At 40.8% G+C, this 24,449-nt stretch overlaps 1 protein-coding gene across 2 annotated transcripts in view; it reads right to left on the bottom strand.

Annotated features, from left to right (window-relative positions):
• The window catches only part of LOC140734814 (synapsin-3-like), a 315,531-nt gene that overhangs the window by 52,552 nt on the left and 238,530 nt on the right, over nt 1-24,449 (bottom strand). For both annotated transcript variants that reach the window (XM_073059372.1, XM_073059373.1), the window contains exon 7: nt 1,010-1,072. In XM_073059372.1, coding sequence (XP_072915473.1) covers nt 1,010-1,072 — 63 coding nt within the window. The remainder of the gene's footprint in view (nt 1-1,009; nt 1,073-24,449) is intronic.

The following is a 24,449-nucleotide window of genomic DNA, read 5'->3' as shown; positions in this document are numbered from 1 at the left end:
TAGCCAAATATTTTTTCCCCAGAATGGAAATGGCTAATATGAGGGATATAACTTGGTGTTTGGATGAAAGTAAGGTGGGGGAGAATGTCTGAGACAGTTTTTTTTTACAAAGAGTGTGGTAGGTGCATGGAATGCTCTGCCAGGGATGGGGGTGGGGCAGATGCATAAGGGACATTTAAGAGACTCTTAGATAGGCACATGGATGAAAGGAAAATGGAGGGCTATGTGGGAGGGAAGGTTTAGATTAATCTTGAAGTAGGTTAAATGGGCTGAAGGGCCAGTACTGTGGTTTACTGTTCTATGTTCTACTCTGAAGCCCAAGGATTAAAGTGAGTCATGCACTTCTGTTTAGTTTATAAATGAAGTGCTTTACTGGCTCCTGTTTACAATTTTACAGATGTTGGTAAGGCCATACCTTGAATACTGTGCAGAGTTATGGTTCTCTTATTAAATTATAGGCAAAACCAGAAGAGATTCACTCTACTAATTCATGGGATGAGAGGAATGTCCTGTTACAACCATCCAAAAAATGACACCTGTACTGCTTAAAGTTTGGAAAAACTGGAAAATATATTCCTTTCTTATTGAAATTATTCTAATGGAACATAACAGGATAAACAGTGAGACTTCCCAAATATCAAATACAGGCATTCAAGACAAGAGCCCTGAATAATGGGGCATGCAAGATAAGGAGCAGTTGTTCAAAACTGAGGGTTGTATGAATTTCCTCTGACAGAATCTCTAAAATCCTCAACACTAGAGGGTTGTGGAGGCTTGTGCACTTTAAAGTGGAAATGGATAAGTCGTTGAGATGGATAAATCTTTGGAAGTTTGGGGAACTCAGGGCTGTGTGAAATAGGCACAGAAGAGGAATTAAGTCTTGGTGCAGATGAGTTATGTTAATATTGAATGGCAGGACAAACTAGATGGTTCTATCGACTTACTCTGACTCCTATATTCTTGTGAGATTGACGGTGCCTAAGCTTGCCTTTGCATTGATACCACTTACCTTACCCATGCCTGCATGAGCGTGGCCCATCTTTACAACCACAGGGAATTTGGGAATCGTGAGCTGAAACAGAACAACAGCATATCATTTAGAACCTCATTATGTGTTACTATGAATGCAACTTTTATCCATTACTTTTATTTTCATTTTATTTCTGGCTCTTCCCACCGTATTCTTCTAAATATTGCACAATAGATCAGCCTGCTTACTAAGATTTCTCTGAGGACAATTTTATGAGTTAAACATTTGCAGTCAAAGAACGTAGCATAATTATACTCTTTTTTTTTAGTTTGATTGCCTTGTTGGAGTTTTCTTTTTCATTCATGTTTCAGAGTCTGGTCATTACTGGCTAGTTGAGAATTTACTACCTACACATAACAATTCTTGAGAAAGGTGGCTGTTAGGGCATATAGCAAATATTAATTTCAGCAACCAATTTTTAGACCTCCACATGGATTGTAAACTAACTTTAAAATGCAGCCCTGGACAATAGCTTCCTGGAGTTGTGAACACCAGTTAATTGAAAACCAGACAATGCTGATTAAAATTCATTTTGAGTATCTGGAGTGTGGGTGCAAAGAAGGAGGTGTGAAAATTACATGTAATTCAAAGGAAGCATTGTAGATACATTCTAACTATAGAATTGCCCTTTGACCTTTATCATATAAAATGTAATGCAATATTAGGTCAAACAGGCCTCTTTCTCCGAGAGAGTCTCATCTTATTGAATAAAACACTTCTGTATCCATTAGCTTCAGTGTCTCTCTGGTGACTTTGTTCACGTTACACCATTTTACAGTCGTAATGAGCTACTTCCTTCTTGAAATGTTGCAGTCCTTCAGATGAAAAAAACTGCCACAGTGCTTTTGAGGAAGGGATTCCAGGATTTAAATCCAGTGACAATGAAGAAACAGAAATAATTCTCCACAGATGGCATGCAACTTGGTGTTCCTGTGTGCCTGAAGCCTTCTTGCTGGTAAAGTTTGTAGGTTTAGGTGTTTCTATTGGTTGCTTGGGCAAGTAACTAATGTGTCTTTTGTTACTGGCACATACAGCAGCCACTCTGTAACAGTGATGGGGAAACAATATAATGAATGGGAGGTCAGTAGATTGGTTTGTCCTTCATGTTGTTGAGCTTGAGTGTTACTGACGCTTCATGCATTGAGGCAAGGGAAGAGAATTCCAGCACAGTATTCTCTCAGTTTTGACCCAAAACATTGACTATCTCTTTGCCTCTATAACCATATAACAATTACAGCACGGAAACAGGCCATCTCGGCCCTTCTAGTCCGTGCCTAACGCTTACTCTCACCTAGTCCCACTGACCTGCACTCAGCCAATAACCCTCCATTCCTTTCCTGTCCATATACCTATCCAATTTTGCACTTCTACTGGAAGCTCATTCCACACAGTCACCACTCTCTGAGTAATGAAATTCCGCCTCATGTTACCCTTAAACTTTTGCCCCCTAACTCTCAACTCATGTCCTCTTGTTTGAATCTCCCCTACTCTCAATGGAAAAAGCCTATCCACGTCAACTCTATCTATCCCCCTCATAATTTTAAATACCTCTATCAAGTCCCCCCTCAACCTTCTACGCTCCAAAGAATAAAGACCTAACTTGTTCAATCTTTCCCTGTAACTTAGGTGCTGAAAACCAGGTAACATTCTAGTAAATCTTCTCTTGTACTCTCTCTATTTTGTTGACATCTTTCCTATAATTCAGTGACCAGAACTGTACACAATACTCCAAATTAGGCCAAATGTAATTTTAACATTACATCCCAACTCCTATACTCAATGCTCTGATTTATAAAGGCCAACATACCAAAAGCTTTCTTCACCACCCTATCCATATGAGATTCCACCTTCAGGGAACTATGCACCATTATTCCTAGATCACTCTGTTCTACTGCATTCTTCAATGCCCTACCATTTACCATGTATGTCCTATTTGGATTATTCCTACCAAAATGTAGCACCTCACACTTATCAGCATTAAACTCCATCTGCCATCGTTCAGCCCACTCTTCTAACTGGTCTAAATCTCTCTGCAAGCTTTGAAAACCTACTTCATTATCCACAACGCCACCTACCTTAGTATCATCTGCATACTTACTAATCCAATTTACCACCCCATCATCCAGATCATTAATGTATATGACAAACAACATTGGACCCAGTACAGATCCCTGAGGCACACCACTAGTCACCGGCCTCCAACTTGACAAACAGTTATCCACCACTACTCTCTGGCATCTCCCATCCAGCCACTGTTGAATCCATTTTACTACTTCAATATTAATACCTAACAATTGAACTTTCCTAACTAACCTTCCGTGCAGAACCTTGTCAAAGGTCTTACTGAAGTCCATATAGACAACATCCACTGCTTTATCCTCATCAACTTTCCTCATAACCTCTTCAAATTGTCAAACATGACCTTCCACGCACAAATCCATGTTGACTGTTCCTAATCAGACCCTGTCTATCCAGATAATTATATATACCATAGTGTCAAGCACTATCAAGCACTCTAGATAGTGCTTGAACTGCTGAGCTCCTCCAGCCTTTTGTTCATTGCTCTAGATTCCAGTATCTGCAGTCTTGTGTCTCAGTATTCCATTACAACCCGGATGTCCCTTGTAAATGGCAAAAAGGCTTTGTGGTGTCAGGAGATAAGTTACTCACCTCAGGATTCCCAAACCCTGTCCCTGCTCTTACTACTCTAACATTTATGCAACTGGTCCAGTTGGGTTTCGGATTATGCTCATTCCAACATGTTGATGGTGGGTGACTCAAAATGATAATGTCATTAGTTATAAAGATTAGGTCTGTTGTAGATGTTACATTATAAATTAGTCTGGCATTTTTATGTTATTTAATACTTCGTTGCCTATGTGTAGTTGTGATTTAGGATTTGCCTCTTCATTTGCTGGTGAGTTGAAAATGCAACTGAATAATATGTGACCATTAGTGTGAATCTCCACTTCTAACTTTATGATGGTAATACAGCCTAGTGTCAGAATATGGCTAAAAATCTACTGTAGAACATCATGTATTTATGTGATGGCAGCCTTAGAATGCCTGAGTCTCTGGATACTTTCTTCAACCGAGATGTGGTGTTTCTGCAGTCTCTCTGGGATTAACCCTTCCTGCGAGGCTACACTCGGCTGGGCTTTGAATGGAGTACTGCCAGACTCCCACTAAACAAGTATCTTCAAAGCCAAATGCAGAAAAGAAAACTCCGCCTGTTAATTTAAGCGTACTGTGGATTGTCACAAACAGGAGAAAATCTGCAGACGCTGGAAATCGAAGGCAAAATACACAAAATGCTAGAGGAACTCAGCAGGTCAGGCAGCGTGTATGGAAATGAATAAACTGTCGACCTTTCGGGCCGAGACCCTGCATCAGGATGTTGCCTGACCTGCTGAGTTCCTCCAGCATTCTGTGTATACTGTGGACTATGGAAGGGTCTGAGCAGCCTACATTCAGTTCTGAAACTGCCTAGTCAGATATCCCAATGTTAGCAAAGTATCCTGTTAAATAGGCACAGGTGCAATATAAAGCACCACATGCTCCAAATGTTTCTATTATAAATTGGAGGTTTCATATGCAATTTATGACAGTATGGAGGAAACATGCAGAGCAATCAATGATGTCATTACATCTGCATTTTGCATCTAAAATTGTCTGCTGATGATTCATATTTATAAACATTTCAGAAATGTATCACCATCTGTGCAGGTTGCTGTACAGTGTGGGTTCCATGGGTCAGGATTACAACGTGACTCCGTGATTTCTCCGACAGTACATACTGTAATCCCTCTTAGGACGATCAGTGATTCATTGGAACAGGATATAATATGACCCCCTCAGGATAGTCAGTGATTCCATAGGCTGCACTATTTATAAATATATTCTGATTTTTAAAAACTATTGTTTATTAACTTGACATTTCCCTTCCAATGACATCTGTGTTATTAATATTCCATTATTTCATAGAACACAGCACAGGACAGGACCTTAGGCCCATGTTGTTGTGCTGAAACTTTTAACCTACTCTAAGATCAATCTAACCCTTCCCTTCTGCATATCCCTCCATTTTTCTTTCATCCATGCGCCTATCTAAGAGTTTCTTAACTGTCCTTAATGTACCTGCTTCTACCACCACCCCTGGCAGGGCATTCCACACACCCACAACTCTGTAAAAAACTTACCTCTAACAATCACCTTAAAATTATGACCCCTGGTACTAGCCATTTCCTTCAGATTATCCACTGAATCTTTGCATCTTATTATCTTGTATACTTCTATTAAGTCGCGTCTTATCCTTCTCCTCTCCAAAGAGTAAAACACTAGCTCACTCAACTTACCCTCAACAAGACATGCTCTTTAATCCAAGCCGTATCCTGGTAAATCTCATCTGCACTCTCTCTAAAGCTTCCTTATCCTTCCTATAATGAGGCAACCAGAAATGAACACAATACTCCAAGTGCTGACTAACCAGAGTTTTACAGAGCCGTAACATTATCTCACAGCTCTTGAGCTCAGTCTCCTGAGTAATGAAGGCCAACACACCATACACCTTTTTAACAACCCTATCAATTTCTCAGCAACTTTGGGGGAATCCATAGACATGGACCTCAAGATCCTCTACACTGCCAAGAAACCTGCTATTAACCCTGCATTTTGCCTTCAAATTAGACCATCCAAAGTGAATTACTTTTCACTTCACACTTTTCCAGTTGAACTGCATTTGCCACTTCTCAGCCCAGCTCTGCACCCTGTCAACATCAGAATCAGATTCAGAATCAAAATTGGGTTCATTATCATTGACATGGGTCATGAAATTTGTTAACTTAGCAGCAGCAGTACAATGCAATACATGAGTATATACAAATAAATAGATAAATAAATTACAGTAAGTATATATATATATATATATATATGTATATTGAATAGATTAAAATAGTGCAAAACAGAAATAATATATTTTTTTTTAAAAGTGGGGTAGTGTTCATGGGTTCAATGCCAATTTAAGAATTGGATGGCAGAGGGAAAGAAGCTGTTCCTGAATCGCTGAGTGTGTGCCTTCAGGCTTCTGTACCTCCTTCCTGATGGTAATAATGAGAAGAGGGCATGCCCTCTGTGATGGGGGTCCTTAGTAATATTTGTTGCCTTTCTGAGGTGCCAATCCTTGAAAATATCTTGGGTACTATGGAGGCTAGTACCTAAGATGGAATTGACTAATTTTATGATTTTCTGTAGATTCATTCAGTTCTGTACAGTAGCACCTCCCCCCCCCCCCCCATACAAGACAGTGGTGCAACTTGTCAGAACGCTCTCCACGGTACATCTATAGAAGTTTTCAAGTGTTTTACTTGACAAACCAAATCAATTAAAACATCTAATGAAATATAGCTGCTGTCTTGCCTTCTTTATAGCTGCATCAATATGTTGCGACCAGGTTAGATCCTTAGAGATCTTGACAACCAGGAACTTGAAATTGCTTACTCTCTCCGCTTCTGATCCCTCTATGAGGATTGTTTCATGTTCCTCCAATCCATGGTCAACTCTTTTGTTTTACTGACATTGAGTGTAAGGTTGTTGCTGTGACACCAGTCAACCAGCTGGTGTGCCTCACTCCTGTACATCCTCTCATCTTCACCTGAGACTCTACCAACAATGGTTATATCATCAGCAAATTTATAGATGGTATCCTATTGTAACCTGCTACATCCTTCTACAGTATCCATAACTCTACCAATCTTTGTGTCATCTGCAAACTTACTAACCCACCCTTCTACTTCCTTATCCAAGTTATTATAAAAATCACAAAAAGCAGGGGTCCCAAAAGAAATCCCTTCAGATCACCACTGGTGCCCAACCTCTGGGCAGAATATGCTCTATTTATAACCACTTTTTGCCTTCCATGAACATGCCCATTCTAAATCCACACAGCTATTTCCCAGGATCCCCTGCCTCCTGACTTTCTGAATTAGCCAATCATGGAGGATCTTTATCAATTGCCTTACTAAAAATCACATCCACCACATCCATTGCTTTACCTTAATCAATGTGTTTTGCCACATCCTTATTGATTTCAATCAGGCTCATGAGGCATGACTTGCCCCTCACAAAGCCATGCTGACTACCCCTAGTCGGTCTATGCTTCACAAAATGTTCATCAATCTTATCTCTAAGCAATCTTCTCCAATAATGTGCCCACCACTGAAGTAAGGCTCACTGGTCTATAATTCCCAGAGTTATCTCTATTTCCTTTCTTGAACAAAGGAATAACATTTTCCACCATCTAGTCATCTTACACATGTGGTCAGTAAGGATGCAAAGATCATCTGTCCCTGGGGTCTTATCTATCCTAATGATTTTCAAAACTTCCAGAACAACCTCGTTCTTAACATCAACCTGTTCTAGCATATCAGCCTGTTTCATGTTGTTCTCACATTTGTCAAGGTCCCTCTCACTAGTGAATACCGAGGGATAGTATTCATCAAGGACCTCCCCTACTTCCTCTGAATCCAGGCACAAGATTCCTCTTTTATTCCTGATCGGTTCTCCCTTCGCTCTAGTCATCCACCTGTTCCTAAACAAAAGAGGTTCATAGATGCTGGAAATCAAGAGCAACATACAAAATGCTGGATGAACTCAGCAGATCAGGCAGCATTTATGGAGAGGAATAAATAAGCAACATTTTTGGCTGAGGCCCTTTATCAAGACTGCAAAGGAAGAGGGAGAAGCGAGGATAAAAAGGTTGGGGGAGGGGAAGGAGTACAAACTGACAGGTGAAGAGGAGGAGGGAATGAAGTGAGAACCTGTGAGGGAATAGGTGGAAAAGGTAAAGTCTTCAAGACCATGAGACACACAGCAGAGTTAGGCCATTTGGCCCATCAAGTTTTCTCTGCCATTCCAACATGATTGATTTATTTTCCCTCTCAAACCCCATTCTCCTGCCTTCTCCCTGTACCTTTGTCACCCTTACTAATTAAGAAACTATTGCTCTTTTCTCTAAATAAACCCAATGACTTGGCTTCCACAGCTATCTGAATTACACAGATTCACCACCCTCTGGCTAAAGAAATTCCCTCTCATCTCCACCCTAAGCGGACATCTTTCTATTCTGAAGTTGTGCCTTCAGTTCCTAGACTCTCCCACTATCGGTTACAACCTCTCCACATTCACTCTAACTGGGCCTTTCAACATTCAATAGGTTACAATGAGATTCCCCCTTATTCTTCTAGACTTCAGTGAGTACAGGCCCAGAGCCGTCAAGCGCTCCTCATATATTAACCCTTTCATTTCCAGAATTATTCTCCTGAAATTCCTCTGGACCCTCTCCAATGACAGCACATCCTTTCTTAGATAAGGGCTCCAAAATGGCTCACAATAATCCAAGTGTGGTTTGACCAAAGCCTTATAAAGCCTCAGCATTACATCCTTGCTTTTATATTCTAGTCCTCTCAAAGTGAATGCTAACATTGCATTTCCCTTCCTTGCCACCAACTTTTAACCTGCAAGTGAAGTTTTTGGGAATCCAGGAGGAGGAGGAGTCCCAAGTCCCTCTGCACCTCTGATTTCTGAATCTTCTCCCCATTTTGAAAAAGGAAGGAGGAATCTGATAAGAGAGGACAGTGGACCGTGGGAGAAACGGAAGGAGGAAGGGCACAGAGGGAGGTGATAAGCAAATGAAGAGAAGTGAAGGGGTAAGAAGGGACCCAGAATGGGAAATGGAAAAAAGGGAGAAGAGAGAGAGAGAGAAATCATTGGAAGTTAGAGAATACAATGTTTGTACAGTCAGATTGGAGGCTACCTAGACGGAATATGTGGTGTTGCTTATCCAACCTAAGAGAAGCAGTACAGGAGGCCGTAGACGGACATGGGAATGAGAATGAGAAGTAAAATTAAACTGGGTGGCCCTCGGGAAATCCTGCCTGTTGTAGATTACAATGGGATATTGATAGGATGCAGAACTGGGCTGAGAAGTGACAGACGGCGTACAATCCAACAAAGTGTGAAGTGATACACTTTGGAAGGTCGAACTTGAAAGTTAATGACAAGATACTTGTCAGTTTGGGGGAACAGAGCGACCTCGGTTACACATACATAGATCCTTCAAAGTTGCGTACTGTAAGTTGATGGGGTGACTGTGAAAGCAAATGGTAAGTTGGTTTTCATTACTCAGGCGATTGAGTTCAAGAGACATGAAGTAACTTTATAAAACTCTGATAAGACCACACTTGGAGTGTTGTGTTCTGTTCTGGTTGCCTCATTATAGAAAGGATGTGGAGATGGTGCAGAGGACGTTTACCAGAATGCTCCCTGGATTAGAGAATATGCCTTATGAGGATCGGTTGAGTGAGCTACAGCTTTTCTCTTTGGAGTGAAGGAGGCTGAGAGATGACTTGGTAGAGGTGTATATGATGATGAGGCATAGATAGAGTGGACAGCTGGTGACTTTTTCCCAGGGTAGAAATGGGTATTACGAGAAGACACCATTTTAAGATGATTGGAGGGAAGTTCGTGGGGGTTGTCAGAGGTAGGTTTCTTACTGAGAGAATGGCAAGTGTGCGGAACACACTTCCAGAGCTGGTGGTGGAGACAGATACATTAGGGAGATTTAAGAGGCTCTTGGGTACATGGGTGAAAGAAAAATGGAGGGCTATGTTAGTTTGATCTTAAAGTAGAAAAAGGTCAGCATCATGGGTCAAAGGGCATATACTGTGCCATAATGTTCTATGTTCACTGGTCTATGTTCTAAATTTTATACCCTCACAAGATTTACACGCCACTGCTCACGGCTGCAGGGTGGAGATACTCACTGAATAATGAATTTTCCATTCTTAGCAAATGGCAAGATGCCTAAACAGACCTCTGAAAAAAAGGTATTTGGCCCTTCTGTGCCTATCTCTGATCAGTTTAAATGAAGGACAGAGCAAACACACAATATAAAGTGCTAAAGAGGTTACCAGGCAGAAAGACCAGTCATACTGTTAAAACTTCACCCTGGATTGTAACTGCCTCAGAGGTGAATAAACAAAGCAATGTTTTCACCTAGAAAATGCTAGAGGAACTCAGCAGGTCAGGCTTTTCATCTATTTTCTTTTATTTCCAGTGACTAAGGGGGAAGATATTTTTAAAAACACAAAATGCTGGCAGAACTCAGCAGGCCAGACAGCATCTATGGGAGGAGGTAGGAAGATATTTTTGCTGTCTCATTTATTATTTTACATAATATTACCTATTTCTAAAAGAAACGTCAACAAGTGAAAGACTGACATGATCCTTTCTCTGCAATGCTGTTCTCAGTAATTCAACTGATCTCAAGATAGGGGTTCTTTGGTTATCAGTTTATGATGTCTGTCTGAATCCCTGACATGTGAACGTAGCAGACACATCCCAACTCCCCGTTCTGTTGCCATAAACAGAATGTAAATTAAACAAGAAGCCTGCCCTGGGAGAGGGAGAACACAGATGTTGCATGCTGTAAACCCTTTGATGTCTACTATAAGTCACATCAGGATATAGCATACTGAATTCTCTACAAACAGATTTTTTTTATTATGCAGGGACATCAGATAACAAAGTCAAAGGAAATAGTTGTTTGTCAGGAACATCAACAAAGATAGCTTTCCTTCTTGTAATGTCTGTATGCCCACTGTCTGGCTATAATGTATTTGTTGTTTCACTGACGAAACTAACTGACTTCATCACTAGCAAATGTCCATCATCAGTTCAGCCTTTGTCTAAGTATGGTCAACCAACAGACACTGGACTGCTTAAGTGTTTTGTGATGATGAAATCTACAATAAAGCCATCATTCTCTCAAAATTAACCAAAAAGCTTCAAGACCTTGGCCTCAATACCTCCTTGTGCAACTGGATCCTCGATTTCCTCACTTACGGACACCATTCAGTTAGGATTGGTCAACAACATCTCCACCACAATCTCCGTCAGCAGAGGTGCACCACAAGGTCGTGTGCTTAGCCCCCTGCTCTACTTACTTTACACTTATGACTGTAGGGCTAAGCTCAGTTTCAGTGCCATATTCAAGTTTGCTGATAGCACCACTGTTGTAGGCGGTGAGGAATCGGCATATAGGAGGGAGATTGGAACTCTGGCTGAGTGTGCCATAATGACAACCTCTTACTCAGTATCAGCAAAACCAAGGAGCTGATTATTGACTTCAAGAGGATGAAACCAGAGGTCCATGAGCCGGTCCTCATTGAAGGATCAGAGGTGGAAAGGGTCAGCAACTTTAAATTCCTCGGTGCTATCATGTCAGAGGAACAGTCCTGGGCCCAACATATATGCATATAGAAGTTTGTGAAGATTTAGCATGACATCTAAAACTTTGACAGATGTCTATATACAGTGTGTGTGGTGGAAAGTATATAGCCTGATATGGAAACACCAATGTCCTTGAATGGAAAATCCTTCAAAAACTACTGGATACAGCCCTGTCTATCAGGGGTAAAGCCTTCCCTAGCATTGAGCACATCTACATGGAGCACTGTCACAGGAAAGCAGCATCCATCTTCAGGGATCCCCACCATCTAATTCATGCTCTCTTCTCTTTGTTGCCATCAGTAAGAAGGTACAGGAGCCTCAGGACTCTCACCACCAGATTCAGGAGCAGCTGTTGTCCCTCAACTATCAAATTCTTGAACTAGAGGGGATCACTTCATTTGCCCCAACACTGAACTGTTCCCAACACCTTTGACTCACTTTTAGGACCCTCATCTCATGCTCTAGGTATTTATTGCTTATTTATTATTATTATTTCTTTATCCTTCTTTTTGTATTTGCACGGGTTGTCATTTGCACACAGGTTGCCCGCCCTTTTGGTGCAGTCTTTCACTGATTCTGTTACGGTTATTCGGTTTATTGAGTATGCCCGCAAGAAAATGAATCTCAGGTTTGTATATGGTGATATATATGGACTTTGATAATAAATTTACTTTGAACTTTAATTCTTTATTATATCAGACATTACTCATATGTGTATCTCTTACTCATCTCATTGTTACAAGTTATTTTATGGGAATTTCTCTCCCACTCTAATTCCTGTGGAAAGTCTGTGGAAATAGTTTCTCTGTGGTTTTACCATCCTATGCTAAAGGTACACAAACCTGTGGCAAATTATATATATATATGTCTTAGTTCTGATGAAGGTCATTGACACAGAACATTGGCTGTTGGTCATTCTACAGATGCCACCTGCGGTGCTGAGTAACCCTAGCATTCCCTGTTTCCGGTGTCTGCAGTTCTCACTTGTCTATGCTTTTGGAATATCGTGTGGTGGCTTCAGGGAAAGGGAAGAGCTGCTCTTCCTCTGTCAAGCTACTCAGTGCATCACAAAGCCACAAAGAAACTTTTTTTTAAATTGTAGATTTCATGCTTACCAGCATGCAGGAATACAATATTATTTATAGTGTGGCTCTCCTAAGTCATATATAGCACATTTAGTCAGAATCGTATTACACCCTCCTGAGACAGAATTTCATTTTTTTTAATAATTCTAAGGCCAGTACTTGTCAAATCCTAACTGCACTGAAGTGATACTTTTTACAGAGCTGCTGATACTCTCCGTTGAGATTTGTTCAGCTGCAGGTTATACATTTGCTATATTTATTCAAGGTTAAAGGACAGCACATGAGTATTGGGATTTTGCAGAAAGGAAATCCCAGGTAATATAATATTCTAAAGGAAAGGCCTCAATTAGTCAGCTAATTTCAGTCCATTCCTTTACAAAAATCTGTTTATTAGGGTCTAAATTCATGAAGAGTATCCTGCATTTATGTAGCCCCTGTAATGGAGCATAATGTCCTAAATTAGGAGGATGTCTAACAAGAATTAACTCAGATGGAGGAGAAACTTGTGCACTCTAGGTGCTGAATACACGTGTATCTAATCCAAATGCAGAACTCCATCAAACTGAATTTGTGATGAATAGAAATTCCGTGCATGTTGCCCATTGACAGTCATCTCGAATGAGCTTTCCACTCAAACGATGGGCTTTGCTTTTCTCTGCTTGCTCTTTCAAATTTTACAGAGCAAAATAAAGAGCATTTTTATATCTAGTGCCTAGGAATATTTTCACTCTAACTTGCAAAACAACCTGTAGGAATGATGGACTTCATTTCCATTCTTTTCTCCTAAAGTAATCTGCAATGCTAGCACAGGAGTAATCGATATTTCAGGCTCTATTTAGTATTCTCTTATTATGACAGAGATGGCCATTCAGTCTAATGCATCTATGCTGGCTCCCAGAAGACCAAACTTATCAGTCCACTACCCTTCCCATTTCCCTGTAGCCCTGCAACTTATTCTCTTGTCTGTGCCCACAAGCTCCTCTTTTGCTAGGAAGGTATGAAAGACACAAGGACAGCATGTGAGGCACTACTGAAACCAGACGGCCCGAACTGTGAGACAGCAGCATGTACTGCTGCACCATCATTCTGCGCAATACCAAAGGCAGGTTCAGGAGCGAGTGCCACTGGAATCTGTCCACTGTCACTGTGCTCATTTCCATGATGACCTTGCAGACTAATTGTGGACAGGGTGTTATACTGTTCTTTGCTAACTCATCGAAATAACATAATAACATCCCCTAGAAATATTCGATCAGACAAGTTTCATATTGAGCTGAGGCAATTTCAGTGATGCTCCGCATAAGAGGTTGCTAGCTGCTATGAGCTCAGTGAAGTCAGAGTGCTTATAGCAAGGAAGTACACTTTTAAATTGGTAGGTTTAGTAAAATAATGAAGTTCTCATTATTTTTCTCCATCTATTGACAGTATCTTCAAAATGGCACCTCCTACACTCTATTTCAAAGTGCCATTTCAAATATTGTGGTTTTCTAAGGGAGATTGAAAAATCTGGTATTACATAATACAACATTACACATTTTGTGCTGTACAATCCTTCTGATGCATTGCATTTAAGTCCCTCACAACGACTAGACATTTTGATCCTATCAGGCCACAGAGATTAAAATCCAATGTCTGATCCACTGAACCACCCAGCTCCAGTATTAATAGTCTTCAGCTCTTTTTCTCCCAGACTATATGTAGCCCTGGCTTGTGTCCAACAGATTATCAGGGAAGGAAAGATTAGGGATTCTCTTCATCACGATTACTTCTTCAACATCACAAAACAGCCAAACTTTCCTTCCCATAAGTATTGCATAATTTGCAATCTGTCTGATCAGGACATGCCTACTAGTGACGGTCTAATGGTATGAGGGTCCACCCAGGAGCTGATTTTTTCCTTTCGACTTCCTTTCTCCCTACACAGTAATGTTGCAACCTTTTTCAGAATGACTTAGATCAGCAGCCAAGTGAAACAGAATCCAATTTAAGTTTCCCAACAGCAATGATTGTTGTATTGTAAACGTTTAAGTTGAGAAGAAGCAATTTTTTTTTAATTTTTGAGGTCTGCAAAATCCAACTGCACAACCTCCTCCTCAATTCCCGCTACCTTTCTCTCTTCCTCCCATGAACCAACATCTTAATTGAAAACATGTACAGAGGTTACACAGTCATATGACCTGGAATACAAGTTTGTTTTTCCGAGAACCCTGATGTGAGTATGTGCTGAGGTGTCTCGTTAGTCCAGACTTGTTTGTAATGTTTTCCTTCAAACTGATTGACACAAATTTCTTCCAGGAGTTAAAAATGAGCTACATTCGACCTTCATTAATCTGACTACCTGTAATCCGGTTCCTTCGATAATCCGGCACTGATTTCAAATTTCCTGGGCCACCGTACCAATCTGCTGTGCATTGTTTTGGTTGTGCTAGATCTGTTCACATGTTGGCGTGCTCTTGTAAGCACAGACAGGTGATTCCTCCTTGTTTTCCTGCATTTATTAATATCACTTGCATGAGACACGGCCAGCCGGCACCCGCCCATCTCACCTTCCAGCAGCAGGGGAGCTGGCACACGCAAGGTCAGTCTGCCTTCTCGCCCGCCTGCCAGCAGTCGCGCACTACCCTCCAGCATCGCCCAGCCAGCACTCCGTTCTCTTCTGCCTATAACCTCAGATCAGACGTGGCAACCCGCTGAATTTAAGCATATTACTAAGTGGAGGAAAAGAAACTAACAAGGATCCCCTCAGTAACTGCGAGTGAAGAGGGAAGAGTCCAGCACCCAGTCGTGTGAAATGTGGCGTATAGAAGACCTCCTTTCTCCGACTTCTGCTTCTGCTCACCCAGATGTGCTGCCACCAACATCAACAGTTTTTGAAGAAACTGTTGTGTCAGTTTCAGCACCAGTTCCTGATGCTTCACTCATTTTTCAAGATGAAGATGTTGATAATCCTGACAACCCCACACTTGCAAACATATAACTTTGCCTAAAGGTATATTAAATGTCTCGCTTTAGAAGCAGAAGTACTCAACCGTTCTGTATAAGTTAATTCCTGTACATTTACCTGTACCCTTTATTTTACCTGTGCCTGCACAGAATATTACTATTAAAATTTCACTTGCTACTCATTTAATATTTCTGTTTCATTATTATCTAACTTGTTCTGATTTACATGAAATTTTAAAGGTATGATGAGGAGGTTAGCTATTGCTTAATGTGATCCTTCTGTAATTCGGCATTTTCACTAATCCGGCACTCTGCAGGTCCCAATGGTGCTGGATTAGTGAAGGTCGACCTGTATTTTGATCTAGGGTAAAATATCGGAATGTGGGGACCCAAAATTAATGTAAACATCAAAACCACAACCTGTTAAGAGATGTGTCCTGTTTTGGCAGCTCTCTTTAAAAGATTCATAATTTACAATGACCTTTAAAGTTTTCATCCTTTTATGTGTTGGTTTATTATTGTCACGTATACCAAAATACAGTGAAAAGCTTTTGCTCATGTGCCATCCAGACAGATCATTCTAGGCATAAGTTAATCAAGATAGTAAAATGAAAACAGAATGTGGAGCAAAGTTACAGAGAAAAGTGAAAGGGCCGTAATGAGGTAGATTGGGAGACCAACGATTCCTTCATTACTCAACTGTAGATTCCATCAGGGAAACATACTGGAGGGTGGAACAGAGTCCAACGATATGAAGACTTGCACTAATCACCGAACCTCACTATAATTCAGCAACTACACTAACAATAGGACACAGATTTAAAGCTATAAGCAAAAGATCTGAATGGAGTACGATGATTGTGTGTTGCATGAATGAAGTCACCAGAGAAAAGTACGGGTAGTTATGAAACAACCTCTTTATTCAACAAAACAAGATACAGCAGGCATCATATTGAGATGCTTTTCATGGAAAGGTCTGACCAGTCCAATGCGATCCAATATTTTATGTGTTAAACATCAAAGGACAATTCTATATTTATAATGCATCCATAATACTTTCTTTGAAACTACACACAAACTTCTCACCTCCCAATTCACACCCACACCACAGACATCTAAATGAATTTTAATCAGCATTGTTTGGTCTGTGTTTCAAGGCTTTTAGAAACCTATTGTTCAGAGCTACATTTAAAATTAAATCTACAATCTCAGTGGCTGAAGTTGTTTGCTAGATGCGCTAAACCAAAAAATCCCTCTAACAATTAGAAAAGCTTGTTCTTTCCTGAGAATGAGGTTATAATCAGCAATTCTCTGCCCATGAGTCAATCAGGACTTCCAAAAGTGAACTAGATTGGAAAATCATTTATCAGGGTTCAGGAAAAGAATGGGGAATGACAAGCAATACAGACTTAGTGGACCAAATGGTCTCCTCTGTGCTGTAGCAATTCAAGATTCTCAGCTTCTAAAATTCCAGCAGACACGACACTTGAGAGTAAAACTTGAAATAAAACATATTGAGATGGACTGACATTGGGAAAGGTGCTATATCCACGCACGCCTCTTTTTATTCTGTTTCTTTTAACATGGCTTTATCACACTTTTGGGTTTGAAAAAGCCTCTCGGTGAATTTCTCCACATTGAATCAGTTAAAACAATAAATCAAATAAAGTTAGACACTAAAATGGAATGTTGAAAGTTAAGCCTTTTTACCATATGTATTTGTCAGTAAATTGGCAATCTCATTGAGTCTATCCACAGGAGGAAGAGAAAGAAAATTCAAGATTGGTCCAATGTGCAGTGCTGATGATTCTGGAGCTGATGCAAAAATCAAGTGGGCAGGATAGACTACACTAACCCATGTTACCCTCAGCCTGGAAGTACATAAGGCAGGCTCCAGGTGCCTGAAATAGAAAGGTGTATTCCCTGCACAGATATTGCTTGGATTGGAAAGCTTGAGAGTCTTAAAAATCTGACAATCCAGTTTCCAGTTGTTTGGACATCCGATGGTTTGGCATCTGGCTCAAGTATAAAAAGTTCTCATTATCTGTATTCAGGGATCTGCACGCTCACGAGGTCAGTCGTATATTATTGTAAGCCCAGCTGGACCTCAGTAGGTCTGTTTCCTGTACTCACCAGGGGTCAGCTTAACCCTCCTTTAAACACACTAGGTTCACTGGAGAATGCAGCTTACTCCCACGGAATGTATAAAATCAATGAACTTAGTACGCTAAGATAATTGGAACAACCAAGTCAGGAAACTATGCTAATGTGGCACTACCAAGGCCCCAAGGCAGCCTCATTACTGGAGTTTTACTGTATCTGATTATTGATGGAGATGCTTAAAGTTTGAAACCCGAGGTGTTTTTCTTTAATTATATAACTGAAGATTCAATGGATCTTGTACTTTTAACCAACTGCCACTTTGTCGGACTATAGGCAATAGTCATCATTCAGAACTTCCTAGAAGATTACAGTATTTGTGAACCTTGCTGATAAAATATGGTAGATTGACTTAAATAATTCCTTCCTTAGAGTTCCAACTAAGGAAATGAACAGCAATTTTGAAGAAAATATTTTGACTAATTTATCCCCTCCTCAGGGAGATTTGCAGAATGAAATTGAGATTTCTGTGACCCATTAATATCCAAGTCACACAGTAAAATGGAACAAACCACCAAAAATGAAATATAAATACTATCATGGCCCAAATGGATCAGATTTTTGGATTTTGTTAAAAAGATTGCCGAGAGTTGCAAGTTCAACATTTTTTTCCTAAAGAAATCATAGGAAGCTCTAATTGTGAGACAGCCCTCATACAATTTTGGGTAGCTGAATTCTGGGTAAAGAAGTGATAAAATGTTATACCTTAACTGGAGCGCAGCCACCATGACTTGGTGAAAGTGAAGAAAAAGGTATAGAATTGAATTTCCTTAAAACTTAAGCATAAAGCATTGTAGAGAAGCATTAAATATTGTAAAAGATGTTAAAACTGATCACATCTGATTGTCATTGTTGTGTCTGTACAACTACCCATCAATTAAATAAAAGCACACAGGCAGAGGTGAGGTTAACTGGCATATTCACAGCGCAGAGACAGAATAACAGACCAATGTGCAGGAGTAAGTTTTCAGTCACCAAGTAATGCTAAGGGGAGTCATTATGCTAAAAGAAATAGATCCATACATTGCACTTCCACCCCCCTTTAGATTAATGTAACATAAAACTAAATATGTAACAAAACATTCAATTTCCCTTTAACAAACCATATTCGAACAAATATGCTTTCACAATAACAGTCCACAACTAATTTCACTATACTAATGATTCACTCTTTGGGGTGGTGCTCTTTTTCTTTCAGGATAGTGCCTTTGGACCTGTGGAGTGGTATCAGGTTTGTCTGATGTCTGGTCAAAGAAAACGTTCTCTGTTGCAGGTGTCATGTTGCTGTTAGTGACATGATCATCACAGAGAGGTAAGTCCAGTGGCTGTAAGACATTCATCTTATTGGATGCAATTGTCTCAGATGTGTTCTTCAGTTCTTCAGTCCACATGATGCTATGATCTCCAACATCCACTATGTACATCAGTGGTCCAGTTCTTGTAACTATCCTACCGGGTGTCCACTTGTCTCCTTGGTAATCACGTGCTAGGACTTCCTGTCCAACTTCCTTGGACAAAATGTCAATTATGTCAAGTTCCTTGCTGATTTACTTGGCAACTGGCTGAACTGCTTATTCTGCACTTCCTTTCATAGATCTGGTTTCAGGAGGTCTGTGCAAGATCTCAGATTCCTGCTCATGAACAGCATTGCGGGTGTTCGATTTGTCATCACATAAACAGAGTTCTGATACACAAAAAGGAAGTTGTTCACTGTAGAGAAATGTTCTCCTTGGCCGTAGCTTTAATGGACTTCTTGAATGTCTGGATAAACCTTACAGCTAACCCATTCATCGCTGGGTGGTGAGCAGCTGACTTGAAATGTTTAATGCCATTTTTCTTCATGAATAGTCTGAACTCTTCTGACATGTATTGTGATCCATTGTCACTCACAATTTGTTCAGGTAAGCCAGTTTTGGAGAAGATCGTCCTCAGAATGGAAACAGTCTTTTCTGAGGTGGTTGACTTCATTGGTATACCCTCTGGTCACTTCGAATAAGCATCCACAGCAATCAGAAACATGGAGCCCATGAATGGCCCAGCAAACTCAATATGCACTCTTTGTCATAGTGAAGATGGTCACTCCCACAGGCAGAAACAGCGGCTGTGAGATGCATTTTGAACTTTGTGGCATCCCAAACAGCTTTTGGTCAAGTCTTTAATCTGACTATCTATTCCCAGCCACCATCTGTAGTTCTGGGGAGAATCTTCATCTTGACTGTACACAGGCGTTCTTCATGCAGATCTTCTAACACTTTGGTGTGCAGCTTAGGTGGGACCACAACATGAGAGCCACACATCAGCATTCTTTGACATACAGACATTTGGTCTCGTCTCACTGAGAAATCTGGAAACATAGGATTACCTTCAGTTGGCCATCCTTGCGTGGTGATGTCATAGATCTTTGACAATGTTTGGTCATTTCATTCCTTGTTTCTCTTTGTTTTTCAGAAATTGTTACCACAACTGGTCCACCAATGCTGTGTGGAACCCCTCTGCTGGGCCACAGAATGAAGACATTTCTTCGGTTGTCAACAGTGGAAGAAGTGACAAGCCATCAGTATTGCTGTGTTGTTTGGCACCATTGAACTCTATGCCATAAGGTGGGCTCGTAGGAAAAGTGCCCAACATTGCAACCGGGTAGCAGACATCATTGGCATTCCCTTTGTGGGATTGAAAATAGACACAAGGGGCTGCTGGCCTGTTATTAGAGTAAACTTGTCCACAGAGGTAGTGATGGAACTTCTTTATTCCCCATACTAGACTAAGGGACTCTCGGTTGATCTGTGCATAGTTGAATTCTGCACTCATCAGTGATCTTGAAGCAAATGAAATCGGACGTTCAGATCCATCTTTCATAGTGGGTGATAAAACACCACCAATACCATAAGGGGACACATTACACACCAGCCTGATGGGCAGGGATGGGTCATAATGGGTGAGAAGTTCACCTGAGTGGTTAGTCTATAGGTTTCCTTGAATGCTTTTTCACATCTTTCTGACCATTCCCACTTTGCTCCTGTCTGTAACAGTGCATTCAATGAATGCAGCACTGTAGCAATGTTTGGGAGAAACTGGTGGTGGTACAAGGCCCAGGGATGACCTGAGTTGTGACACATTTTCCAGTTTGGGCGCTTGCAGCACTACTTCAGTCTTCTCATGTGACTTATGTAATCCATGCTTGTCGAAGACATGTCCACAATATCAGATTACATTCTTGAAAAACTCACATTTCTCTCTCTTTGTGTGCACACCACATTCACTCAGCCTGGTAAGCACTTTACCAAGGTTCTGGAGGTTCTCATCATCATTCTTGCCGGTCACAACGATGCCATCAAGGTAACACTGTGTTTCTGGGATCTCTTGGAGCACTTGGCCTATTGCTCTTTGCCAAATTGCTGGAGCTGATGTGACGCCAAAGACAAGACGATTCCACTGGAACAGTCCCTTGTGAGTGTTGGTTGTGAGGAACTTCTTGTTTGACTCCTCGATCTCCATTTGCAGATATGGCTTGTGACAAGTCAATCTTTGAAAATCTCTCCCCGCCTGTCAGAGACATAAACATGTCTTCTATTCATGGCAGGGGATGTGGCACAGTACGCAGCCCTGGATTGATGCTCACTTTGAAGTCCCCGCATATGCAAACAGCTCTGGCCTTTCCTTTCTTGATCACCAGGACAATGGGCATGATCCAATCACTCCACTCGGCCTTGGAGAGAATGCCAGATGCCTTCAAGCTCTGAAGTTCAGCATCCACATTACGACGTAGTGCGTAAGGCACTGGATGCACTTTATGAAATCTTACTGTTGCTTCTTCATCCAGTTCAATTCTGGCCTTCGTGCACTTGAGTTTACAAATACCCTTCCCAAACACCCTCTCATTAGCATTAAGCAGCTGTGACAGCCTCTGGTTAGAGCTACTGTTTGGGCTGCAGTTTCCTGTTGGTGACACATTGAGAGCTTTGATTGTGTGCCAGTTTAGTTGGATTTTTCTCAACCGTTCATGTCTGAAAAGTGCTGGCCCTCCACTTTTCAACACATAAAACTCCAGCTGCTATGTTTTGCCTCCACATGTCACATTTACTTACAGTTGGCCTTTGGGAGATGCTTTTTAATCTGTGTAGGTCTTTGATATCACTGAGGTATTTTCTAATGATAGCTTAGATAACAGTCTATTGTAGTCAGCCTCAGAAATTACAGACAGCTGACCCTGTATCCAACTCCATTTTTAGTCTTACACCAGGTTTTGTGACCTGCTTCAGTAATGTTCTGCAGTTCCAAGCATGACAGCTTACCTTTGTTAGACTCTGTGTTGTCTGATTCAGTTTCACATGCAATCACTTTGTGTACTTGTTTAGTTTAATATTTGAAACTTTTTACTGTGTGTGGTTTTTCTCTTTGGTTGTGCTTTTTGTCTGACTTGCACATTCTCTATGTGATCTTGTCCATGACACTTCCTGCAAACTTTTTATTTGAATGAACAGTCATTTGCATCACAGGAAGATCTGCCACATCAATAACATTTATGGCTTTTTGTACCATTCAGGGACATATTGTACATTTCACATTCTAAACTTTTTCTGTAGTTCTGACATACTTTTCTGCTGTCTCCAACAATACTGCAATGATCAATGCCCATCCTAAGGTTAAGTCTCTTTCTGAGTACTTTGACTATGCATGCCACATACAAGCCTCTCCTTTAATGCATCAGAAAGTCCAACTCCAACGTCACAGTATTTAGAAAGTTTGCACAGTTCTGCAATGCGTTCAGAAATGCTTTCACCCTTTGACTAGTTCCTTTTGTGAAATCTAGATCTCTCATCTATTACTAGTGGTTTATGACTCAAGTGATTTTGTAAAATTACAACAATTTTGTTGAACATCTTGCTTGCTGGCTTTTCAGGAGTTAAGAGCCTGTATGTTTTAGCACACATAAAGCTAAGAAGCATGGAGGCTTTCATTCCTTCATCCACATTGTTCATGTTACAGTACAGTTCAAACCTCTCGATATATGGTTCCCAGTCCTCATTAGCACTATTAACTTCATTCACATTCCGGAGTAAGGCCATTGTCACGTTATTTTCACTTTAACTTTGCCAATAATGCATGCCTCACAGTGTATTGCTGATGAATCCCTTTGCTGGCCTCCATGACAGCCTTCTCTGTACTGATTCACTCTTTCCTATCGCTATCTCTCTCCCTTCCTCCGAATGCTGTCGGTGCAGTTGGTGATATTCACTGACATTCAGTTTCATACTCATCACTAATTTGTTGTGTCTGTACAACTGCATATGAATTAAGTAAAAGCATTCATGCAGAGGTGTGATTAACTGGCGTATTTGCTTGTCAGAGAGAGAGAACAACAGATCAATGTGCAGGGGTAAGTTATCAGTCAATAAGTAGCGCTAAGAGGAATCATTGCGCTAAAAGAAATAGATCCATACATTACAGAGAGTGCCAAAGGGGAAGTTCCAGTCAGTTTTAAATACAACCCTGTCAGTGTAGCTGTGCAGAGTGCTTAATCAGGTGCAATTTCAGCAAGTAGGCTTCCTATACTGCCAAACTCCAGTGTGCTGCTTATTCTTTACAAATGTGACAATAGTTGAGTGACTTATTCGGGAAGCTGTCATCTCTCTTCATTGCGGGTCTAAGTCCTATAACTATCAACCCCACACTGGAAAGGGGTGAGGGAATTCAGAGTGGGATACGGATAAGCGGGTACCTTCACCATAAAGACAGCAGTTCAAGAAGGTAATTCACCACCACCTTCTCAAATTCTATTAAGTATAATAAAAGCAGGCCTTGTTACTTACTGATGCCCAGATTCTAAGAATGATTTAGTAAAAGCTATGCAGAACAAATATGCTGAATGACAATTTCAGATTCATTTGAGATCTCTACTCGTTTTTATCAATTCTGTTCTGTTTGCAATCTCTTCAAAATCAAATTGACTCCATAAAATCAGATTTCCAGGGTTTGGCTTCAGATGTTCTGGCTTTGCTGTTCTCACATACGTATTTGAATATTACACGTAAAAGGGAATGTACAATAATAACTCTCCATGACCAGCAGATCATGATCATTACAAACTAACTGCAACTGTGAGTTACAGATTCAGACCTGAGAAAGGTTAAGTGCTTCTCCTATAGATGCTGCCTGGCCTGCTGTGTTCCACCAGCATTTTGTGTGTTGTTGTTGTTTGAATTTCCAGCATTTGCAGATTTCCTCGTGAAAGGTTAAGTGAAGTCTGATTTCAAGACTTTTTTTTACAACGTTGAATAGATTTTTTTTATTATTTATTTATTGAGATACAGTACGGAGTAGGTCCTTCCAGACCTTCGAGCTGAGCCACCCAGTTTAATCCCAGCCTAATCACGGGACAATTTACAATGACCAATCAACCTACCAACCAGTACATCTTCGGGCTGTGGGAAGAAACGGAGCATCTGGAGGAAACCCACGTGGCCACAGGGAGAACGTACAAACTCCTTACAGGCAGCAACGGGAAACGAAACCAGGTCACTGTTGGGATGCTTCAGTGTTGTGTTAACCACTATGCTACCGTGTTGCCCCAACTTTTCAACTTGAAGACATGAAAAATGTGAGAAGTTACATTCATTACAAATTATACAAAAATACCAAACATTCCTATTCACCAGGAGCAAAGGAATAGGAAAACTACACACAAAATGCTGGAGGAACTCCGTAGCCAAGCAGCTCCTATGGGATAGAGTAACCCATCAACTTGAGACGGATCTCAGCCTGAAACATTTACTCTTTTCCATAGATGCTGCCTGGTCTGCTGAGTTTCTCCAGCATTTTGTGTTTGTTGCTTGAATTTCCAGCACCTGCAGATTTCCTTGTCTTTCACATATCAGATGCTACACTTTTACACTACTCTCAATCTACTTTTGTGACTGAATCACCATCTGGAATAGGTTTCTGGA

Source organism: Hemitrygon akajei, chromosome 10 (genome assembly GCF_048418815.1).
Source record: "Hemitrygon akajei chromosome 10, sHemAka1.3, whole genome shotgun sequence".
Taxonomy (NCBI): Eukaryota; Metazoa; Chordata; class Chondrichthyes; order Myliobatiformes; family Dasyatidae; genus Hemitrygon; species Hemitrygon akajei.
Note: the sequence above shows the minus strand (reverse complement) of the source record. Positions and strands in the feature narration are given on the sequence as shown.